The sequence below is a fragment of the Hyla sarda genome, chromosome 12 (genome assembly GCF_029499605.1).
Source record: "Hyla sarda isolate aHylSar1 chromosome 12, aHylSar1.hap1, whole genome shotgun sequence".
In the NCBI taxonomy this organism is placed as follows: Eukaryota; Metazoa; Chordata; class Amphibia; order Anura; family Hylidae; genus Hyla; species Hyla sarda.
The window spans coordinates 69428947-69439531 of NC_079200.1; the positions used below are offsets into that span (position 1 = coordinate 69428947).

General features: G+C 39.9%; 1 protein-coding gene across 1 annotated transcript; it reads right to left on the reverse strand.

Annotated features, from left to right (window-relative positions):
• Positions 1 to 375: 375 nt before the first annotated feature.
• Positions 376 to 3806, reverse strand: LOC130296841 (protein spinster homolog 1-like). The gene is made up of 2 exons (XM_056548845.1): positions 3590 to 3806; positions 376 to 1966 (listed from the first exon to the last, which is right to left on the reverse strand). The coding sequence occupies exon 2, from the start codon at positions 1939 to 1941 to the stop codon at positions 427 to 429; it is 1515 nt and encodes a 504-aa protein (XP_056404820.1). The 5' UTR covers positions 1942 to 1966; positions 3590 to 3806; the 3' UTR covers positions 376 to 426.
• Positions 3807 to 10585: the final 6779 nt, after the last annotated feature.

Below are 10585 nucleotides of genomic sequence, written 5' to 3' on the forward strand. Positions count from 1 at the left end.
TGCTACCTAATGTAGGGAATCTATGCTACCTAATGTGGGGAAACTATGCTACCTAATGTGAGGAAACTATGCTACCTAATGTGGGGGAATCTATGCTACCTAATGTTGGGAATCTATGCTACCTAATGTGGGGGGATTGAATGAGCTGCGGCATATGGGAGGCCTTAATAAATAATTAGAAACTTATACAGCAAGTGACATATGGGGGTCCACCTGAGTAAGTGACGCATGGAGGAGGGGTGCTGAACAATTGATGTTTTGGGGGGGGGGGGGCATAGGCACATTCTTTGCACAAGGGCCCTCTGCTGTCTGTGTCCGCCCCTGGGTAGAGAATAAGGGGTAAAGTGGAACATAGAACAAATGCAATTATTTTCTTAATTTTTTTTTAATGAAGTAAACGAGATAAAGGTAAGCAATGACTTTTCCTCAGTCTGAAGCGCGGTCCTCATCGGCAGGAAGCAGTGAGGAGGAGGAGGATGACGGAGGTTCTGATTCCATCTCTGCTTCTTTTTCGTCCCTCTCTATATATAGGGCCGTGGCCATGAAGAAGGCCCCTCCGATGACTGCCATTATGGTGCAGGTCATGAGGGCATACTCCAGGCTGCGGTATTTCAGAAGAGGGGATTTGGCATATCCTCGTTCGTAGGTGTCAGATATCAGGCCGATGAGGTACGGGCTGCCGGCGTCACCTAGGAGGTGATAAATTGTCATCTGCACGGCCAGGGCTGAAGATCTCCTCCACGGAGTTACTACTTTTAGTATAATGTCAGATATGAGGGTGAAATTTACTGACAGAAGCGTCTCTCCGATGAAGATGAAGATGTTAGTGGCAACGAGGCTGATGTTGCCAAAAGTCATTGCCAACAGAAGAAAAGGGGCAGAGAGCATCATCGCGCATCCACACACAAGCGGGTCCGCCCGTGGGTTGGATTTGCGATATCTTTTACTTATCTCCGTCCCTGCTACAACTCCCAGAATGCCGGAAACGACTGTAACCACACCAAATATTAGGATGTCGTGATAGTCACACGGTTCAGCACGGCAAGGGTCCTTCTCTTGTAGGAGTGTTCGTGCGTGGGTCAGGTATGACGGACCCCATACACCTATGGCTCCCACTATGAAGGATACCGCCGTCGATCCCATGGTGGTTAACATGAAGCTTCGATTTTTAAATAGTTTTTTCAGATCTGTCGCCCATTTGGCAAACTTCTGGGATTTGTTGTTCTTCTTCCCGTTTGTAGTCGTTCTTGGAAGCTCTTTTGTGACCAAAAGCATCAAAGCCACAGCTATGAGGCCCAGGCCAGGGGTGACCCGAAACGCCCAGTGCCAATCGCCCCTTGCTGCATCAGTCACTTTGGGCCCGATGATGTATCCTAGTCCGCAGCCTACAGGTATGACGGAGTAAAACACGTTCAGCATGCGGGTCCGCTGGTCACTTGTAAAAAGGTCTGCAATGATTGAGGGGGCGATGGTGCAGAAAGTCGCCTCTCCGGCTCCAACCAGCCCACTCGTCAGCAGGAAGAGCAGGAAGTACCCGTCAGGGATGAATGACAGGGTAAGTGTCATGCTCAGCCAAACGATGACTCCTGCGCAAACAGTATATTTCTTATTACAGTGGTCGCCCAAATATCCGGCAATTGGTGCGACCAGCACGTAGCTTCCAATGAACAATGTATTCAATAAGCCGGACAGACTAGCATTGGTGTCATATGCTTTCTGTATATAAGGCAGCACCCCCGCCACGCTGGAGCGATTTGCATAGATGAGCAAATTAACAAAGGCGAGGATCACTACGGTGATGATGGAACGTGCGGTGGACATCACGCTTAGAGATGGCAGGTTCTGGCTCTCAGGGATATCGCCCTTTTCTACATCCATATCACTATGGTCCTCCATTGCTTCTTCCTCCTCCTTCAGCAATGGGTCTTGTGGAGAGGCCATGGTCACAGGTCAGAGCCTGAAAACACTAGAGAGAGAGAGATAAGTGAAGACATTAGACAACATGTCATCATTCCTGTCATTATACAATAGATCCTTCATACAGAGCAGAAATGTCCAGCACAGAACCACAAGATAACACTAAGACCATCGCAGCCTCAGAAGAAGACACTTCTCTATAAGTGTTTTATATGGAGACGTCTTCCCTGAGGTTACCAATGTCTGATAACCCTGAACCTGTCCGGTCCTAGTAATATCTGATAACCCTGAACCTGTCCGGTCCTAGTAATATCTGATAACCCTGAACCTTTCCGGTCCTAGTAATATCTGATAACCCTGAACCTGTCCGGTCCTAGTAATATCTGATAACCCGGAACCTGTCCAGTCCTAGTAATATCTGATAACCCTGAACCTGTCCAGTCTTAGTAATATCTGATAACCCTGAACCTGTCCGGTCCTAGTAATATCTGATAACCCTGAACCTGTCCGGTCCTGGTAATATCTGATAACCCTGAACCTGTCCGGTCCTAGTAATATCTGATAACCCTGAACCTGTCCGGTCCTAGTAATATCTGATAACCCTGAACCTGTCCGGTCCTAGTAATATCTGATAACCCTGAACCTGTCCGGTCCTAGTAATATCTGATAACCCTGAACCTGTCCGGTCCTAGTAATATCTGATAACCCTGAACCTGTCCGGTCCTAGTAATATCTGATAACCCTGAACCTGTCCGGTACTAGTATTATCTGATAACCCTGAACCTGTCCGGTCCTAGTAATATCTGATAACCCTGAACCTGTCCGGTCCTAGTAATATCTGATAACCCTGAACCTGTCCAGTCTTAGTAATATCTGATAACCCTGAACCTGTCCGGTCCTAGTAATATCTGATAACCCTGAACCTGTCCGGTCCTAGTAATATCTGACAATCCTGAACCTGTCCGGTCCTAGTAATATCTGATAAACCTGAACCTTTCCGGTCATAGTAATATCTGATAACCCTGAACCTGTCCGGTCCTAGTAATATATGACAACCCTGAATCTGTCCTAGTAATGGCGGATTATAAGGGCTTGGCTGTATGGTCACTGGGCCATGTGAACTTCATATTGTAGATACAATTGGGCTATCCCGCTATATACATTTACTAATAATGAACCTACCCCACCTCATTGGGATCTATCCGTCCCCTATATGACTTTCTGCCACTAGTTGATTTGAAAATTTTCCCTTTCGGAGTACCCGGAGTATTTCTATTGTTAGTACACACAGAATTCTATTATATAATATTATATTTCTGCCCTAATCTTTCTGTCATTCTTTTACTACACCACCAAATCTTTCTCATAGACTTATATCTTTTAGAACTTCATGAATTAGGACTCTTTTTCTTGGGGGCTTTTTTGGGCATTATTGCATTTTAGCAGTTTTGCAAGAAAAAGCTCTGGTCATGATACTATCTGTGTGTTTTATTATGTTTAATGCCTAAGCCAAGTATTGTCACAATGCTATGAGGAATATAACTTTTGTTATTTCTTTTAGAAATTTATTTCTTGTTTTTTTTTGCTAAAAAAAAAAGCAACAACAATAAAAAAAAAAAACTGTCAAACAAAAAGCCCTGTGTATGTATGAATAGAAGAGGCTGGGACTTACCTTGTGGTTCTCTCTTCAGACAAGGAACGGTCAAAATCTTGAATTCTCTATCGCAAATAGAAACTCTCTAAGAAACACTTTGCACCACAGGTTGTGAATGCAAAACACACTGAAGAGACTGCAGCCGGCGCGCACCTCCTTGTACAGCTTACGGTGACATCATCACAAGCATGTGTGACATCACAGGGTTCTAAACCATCTTCAGGTATGTGTATATCTGTATAGTAAATGTGAATAGCCGTATTAGTCCAGTGATGCAGATTGTAATACCTTTTTTATTGGACTAACAGAATTTTGTAGAGACAAACTTTCGGAATTCCTCCCTGATAATTTATAAAGTCCTTTGATCATTAGTCCTTGACTATTGGACTTGATAAATGGAGGAATCCTGAAAGCTTGTCTCTACAAAATTCTGTTAGTCCAATAAAAAAGGTATTACAAGAGACTGCAACATATTTTTTGATTTGTGTGTGTATATATATATATATATATATATATATATATATATATATATATATATATATATAGTTCCAAGCGTGAGTAGGTGCCTCCAGCTAGGGTCCGGGTCCAGGATTCTGCATACGTAGTTCCAAGGAAAATGCTGCGGCACTCAAGGTATGGTGAAAAAATGAAAACTATTTATTCATCCCAAATGTGCAGCAACGTTTCAATGGTCTCACACCATCATTATCAAGCCACTTGCTCTTTGCACATTTGGGATGAATAAATAGTTTTCATTTTTTTCACCATTCCTTGAGTGCCGCAGCATTTTCCTTGGAACTACGTATGCAGGATCCTGGACACGGACCCTAGCTGGAGGCACCTACTCACGCTTTAGGAGTGCTGCTTTCTTCTTTGACATATATATATATATATATATATATATATATATATATATATATATATATATATATTAATATACACCTAGAAATACATCAAGTACATAAAAACATCTTTTAGAAAAATATTTCTCCAGGCCTGCCGAGTATATCCCCATACTTCACAGTGTCTTTTTAGTTTATATATTTTAATCTTTTGACCCTTTTAACCCCACTAGGACCAAGGGCATCCTGGGACTTAAAGGGGTATTCCAGGCCAAAACTTTTTTTTATATATATATCAACTGGCTCCAGAAAGTTAAACAGATTTGTAAATTACTTCTATTAAAAAATCTTAATCCTTTCAATACTTATGACCTTCTGAAGTTAAGGTTGTATGACCTTCTGAAGTCCTCTCTGATGACACCTGTCTCGGGCAACGCCCAGTTTAGAAGCAAATCCCCATAGCAAACCTCTTCTAAACTGGGCGTTTCCCGAGACAGGTGTCATCAGAGAGCACTTAGACAGAAAATAACAACCTTAACTTCAGAAGCTCATAAGTACTGAAAGGGTTAAGATTTTTTAATAGAAGTAATTTACAAATCTGTTTAACTTTCTGGAGCCAGTTGATATATATAAAAAAGTTTTTGCCTGGAATACCCCTTTAAGATTGAACCGATTATTATTGATATATGTCATGAATGCATCAACGGTCAGATGGTCGGACGACCAAATGATGAACACATCGTCTACATACCTCCCATACCATGCGAGGCATGTGGAAAATGGATTGGTGTCAGAAAAAATAAACTGCTCCTCCCACCAAAAAACAAAAAGCTTAGCCCGAGCTGGTGATGACTTTGCTCCCATTGAAGCACCCGTGCGCTGCAAATAAAAATTGTTACCAAACATAAAATAATTGTGTTCAAGAAGAAAGTACAGGCAACTCACCACGTTGTAGTATCTTCGTGTTTATTACTGGGACATGCAGGTAAAGCGGCTCCACGCCACACCGGGATGCCGAACACTAGTGCGTTAACCGATGACAGCTGTTTCTTTCCTTTCAGGAACTTCAACAGATCGTCTCCATTCACCTGTGCACGTGACTATATATCTCCTCCTTTACTTGTGAGGTCGTGCCGAGGTGAGCGGAGCTTCAATCTTACAAATAGATTTACCAATATTAGATTTATAGAAAAATTACTTATAAACCATAACATAATTGTGTATAAGTGAAAATAGCATTACTGCTGTGGTAAAAAACTGTTTAAAACCAGGCTAGTAAAAACAGAACCATTTGTAACCAAACCGATGTTCAGAGAAAGACTCCCATATCTATTCTATCATTTAACCCCCTCATGTCTTGAGCTCCCGTCCTCAATATCCAACGGGCTTCTATTTCTCTTAATTTTTTCACATTATCTTGATCTGGTTTTATTTTGACTTTTTCTATGCCTAAGAATTTTATATTTTTGATGTTTCCTGCATGTTCAGAGACCACGTGTTCTATCAGTCGCGGTGAACCTTTTTTTGTCACTATAGAGTGCATGTGTTCTCTGAATCTGATATTCATGGGTCTGATTGTACTGCCTATGTAAAATCTCATACATTCACATATGATTGCATATATTACATTTTTGGATCTGCAGCACATGAAATCTGTTATTTCTCTGGTAATGCCACCTATGTTAATACTGTTGCCAGTTATAAAATGGTGGCACCAGTTGCAATTTCCACATTTTTTATTTCCTCTGATTATTGATTTATTTAACCAGTTTTCTTCTGTTGTTCTTTTTTCAGTTATTTTACTTTTTACTAATTCGTCTTTTAAATTTTTTGTTCGCTTAAACGCTATCATGGGTTTTTCTATTTTTATTTTACCAAGAATCTGGTCTCTTTCTATTAAATGCCAGTTTGTGTGTATAGATCTTTTAATTACTTCATGCATGGGACTATATTTGAATGTAAATGTAAACCTCTCTTTCTTTATGTCCTCATCTTTTATTTTAGTGTGTTTTCTGTGTCTCCTATTTTTTAATAGTGTGCTCCTGTCAATTTTTTTTAACTCTTTCTAGTGTGTTTTTTAACATTTGAGGTGGATATCCCCTATCTTCTAACCGTTGTATCAATTCATCGGCCTGAGTATTAAACGCCTCTTCTGTGCTATTTATTCGTCTCAATCTGAGTAGTTGTCCATATGGTATTGCTTCTTTTGTGTGGGAGGGATGGTAGCTTTTATAATGTAGTAGGGTATTGCTTGCGGTTTGTTTTCTGTATCCTATTGTAGCGAGTGTGTTGTTTTGTTTTTTTATAAGAACGTCCAGAAATTCTAGTTCTGTATTATTATATTTGGAGGTAAAAGCCATATTCATTTGGTTGGAATTAAGATATTCAATGAAACTCTCAAAGTCTTTAGGAGAACCTTTCCAGAGCATGAACACGTCGTCTACAAAATGTGAATAGTGTCCTATATGCTCTAGGAAGAGATTTTCAACTGTAAAGACATATTTTTCTTCAAAAACCGCAAGGTACAGGTTAGCTAGTGTGCACGAGACCGGGGTCCCCATTGCGGTCCCACCCCTTTGGGCGTACCATTGTTCCCCAAATTGGAAGACATTATTTTTCAGAATAAACTCTATTGATTCACAGACGAAATTTACAAAATCTTCAGATTTTCCTGTCCGTATTAGGATTTCTCTAATGCAGTCGACGGCTAACCCCTGTGGTATTCGAGTGTATAAGCTTTCCACGTCTATTGACGTTAAAAGGTAGCCTTCCATACTGGGGATGCCGTCGAGTGCACCTAGGAAATCATCCGTATCTTTCACCAAGGATGGTACGTCAGCCAGTAATGGCCGTAACAACCAATCGGTATATGCAGAGAGGGATTCTGTCAATGAACCTACCCCGGAGACTATTGGTCTCCCTGGAGGGGAGTCCATAGTCTTATGTATTTTCGGTACAATGTACCATGTTGCATTTTTGGGGTTCAGTGGAAATAGCTTCTCTGCCATTTTATTTGACAGGATTCCTCTCTCTACCTGTTTTCTTAGTAAAGTTTGTAGCTGTGATTTAAGTTTTTTCATGGGGCTAGCTTTTAATTTCTCATATGTCCTCGTGTCATCTAATTGGCGATGCGCTTCCTTTAAGTAATCTGTTGTATTCATGATTACAGTGTTTCCACCCTTATCTGCCCTTTTTATCGTTATTTTATCCTTTTGTTTTTTTAACCACATTAATGCTTTTTGTTCTCCTATTGTTAGATTAACAGTATCTTTAGGATATATTTGTGCTTTCAAATCGTCAAGTACTTTTTGTTGGAATAGCTCCAGGTTTCCCCCTGGTTGTAAGGGAGGAGAGAACGTGGAGCTATTCTCTCCTCTAAAATTCTTTACTTCGACCTCTGTGGGTGTGTTATCTGGTTCCCCGGTGTTCTCCCCTAGCAACGCTGTTAAAGCAAACAGACACTCCCTTTCGCTACCTACTGAATCTCTAAGAATGTTGAAACCTAGGGGTCCTACTGTTACTGGGATCTCTCCTTCTTTTTGACTACCTTCCTTTTCTCCATTTGTTATATTAGCAAAAAATCTTTTTAAATTTAATTTTCTTATGGCTCTAAAAAGATCTATTTCAAAATCTTCCATGTTAAAGTCTTCAACTAAGCAGAAATTCAGTCCTCTTGAGAGGAGTTTTATAGTGTCCTCTTTAAGTATCAGACTGGACAAGTTAACTACTGCTGGTGTATTTTTATTTATCGGAACAATGTCCTTTTGTGTTAATCTTCTTTCTTCATTTACTCTGTCCATTGTTACTGCTGATGTAACTTCTCCTTTGTTTTCTTTTTTTTCCTCTCTATTAATGGGGGGAAAAAAAAAAAAAAAAAAAAAAATTAAGAGAAATAGAAGCCCGTTGGATATTGAGGACGGGAGCTCAAGACATGAGGGGGTTAAATGATAGAATAGATATGGGAGTCTTTCTCTGAACATCGGTTTGGTTACAAATGGTTCTGTTTTTACTAGCCTGGTTTTAAACAGTTTTTTACCACAGCAGTAATGCTATTTTCACTTATACACAATTATGTTATGGTTTATAAGTAATTTTTCTATAAATCTAATATTGGTAAATCTATTTGTAAGATTGAAGCTCCGCTCACCTCGGCACGACCTCACAAGTAAAGGAGGAGATATATAGTCACGTGCACAGGTGAATGGAGACGATCTGTTGAAGTTCCTGAAAGGAAAGAAACAGCTGTCATCGGTTAACGCACTAGTGTTCGGCATCCCGGTGTGGCGTGGAGCCGCTTTACCTGCATGTCCCAGTAATAAACACGAAGATACTACAACGTGGTGAGTTGCCTGTACTTTCTTCTTGATTGTTTGGATTTGCATTCATCCTATCACTATCGCAGTACATGAGCACCACCGCATGAAGATACGCTGCTAGAGTACGCACACAGACTGTTTAAGGGAGAATATATAGAGGGAGAGCAGTGCCAGCACTTCAATCTCTGTTGTGAAGTCTTGTGAATATTGCACCTGAATCCTTTTTGTGCTTGAGCACGCAAAAGATCCCCATCCCACATACAAGTCTATGCACCATGGAAAACAGCACAGAAAATATAGCCATGGATCTAGCAAAAGCTGAAGAAAACACACTGGGAGCAGGACGGGAAGACGCTAGTGCGTTTTTCACCCGATGCAACGAGAAAGACTTTTATCAATTTATGAGTGAAAAAACCCTCATGTTTAAAATTAACACATTGTCTGAGAAAGAAACAAGATTGTTTTGGACTACAAACAGCCTAAAATCATATAAAGCCTGTGATAGAGTGCCACGAGGTCTGAGAGGGTACAAGGAAGCCTCACAATTTACTGAAGATCAGAATTTTATGTCTGCATGGAAAGATCTGCACAAACGATACAGCCTGGAAATGTTGCAATTAGTACTAGAGAAAAATATCGAAGAGTATGAAAAAGTTTCAAAAGAATTAAGTCAAGCAAAAAGTGAGCTGCGTCTAAGACAACCAGAAGAAAAATATAATGAGTTCATGAAAAAAAACGAAAAAAAATTAATAACCCTACAAAAAACCATCAAAGAAATAAAAAGAGATAAATTCCTTCGAGATCGTATAGACTATGAGTCAGATAATGTATTTTTACACGGAAAAACAAATCCGAAGGGAAGAAAAACCTCCTATCAAAAAAAGAAAAGACAGACAAATAAAAACCAAGAAAAAAATAAAAAATTAAAAAACCTCAGACTTTTGGACAACAGATGGAGACACCAGTTCATCAGAAGATAGTGTGAACAATAGTAACGAGCTGTCAAAAAACGAGAAGGAAAAAAACAAGAAAGTAAGAAGAAAAAAATCAGAAGAGGAAGAGGAGGAGGAAAGAAACCCCAAAAAACTAACGAAACGGAAGAGAGTAACTTGGCAGTCATAAATAGAGAGGAAAAAAAAGAAAACAAAGGAGAAGTTACATCAGCAGTAACAATGGACAGAGTAAATGAAGAAAGAAGATTAACACAAAAGGACATTGTTCCGATAAATAAAAATACACCAGCAGTAGTTAACTTGTCCAGTCTGATACTTAAAGAGGACACTATAAAACTCCTCTCAAGAGGACTGAATTTCTGCTTAGTTGAAGACTTTAACATGGAAGATTTTGAAATAGATCTTTTTAGAGCCATAAGAAAATTAAATTTAAAAAGATTTTTTGCTAATAAAACAAATGGAGAAAAGGAAGGTAGTCAAAAAGAAGGAGAGATCCCAGTAACAGTAGGACCCCTAGGTTTCAACATTCTTAGAGATTCAGTAGGTAGCGAAAGGGAGTGTCTGTTTGCTTTAACAGCGTTGCTAGGGGAGAACACCGGCGAACCAGATAACACACCCACAGAGGTCGAAGTAAAGATTTTTAGAGGAGGGAATAGCTCCACGTTCTCTCCTCCCTTACAACCAGGGGGAAACCTGGAGCTATTCCAACAAAAAGTACTTGACGATTTGAAAGCACAAATATATCCTAAAGATACTGTTAATCTAACAATAGGAGAACAAAAAGCATTAATGTGGTTAAAAAAACAAAAGGATAAAATAACGATAAAAAGGGCAGATAAGGGTGGAAACACTGTAATCATGAATACAACAGATTACTTAAAGGAAGCGCATCGCCAATTAGAT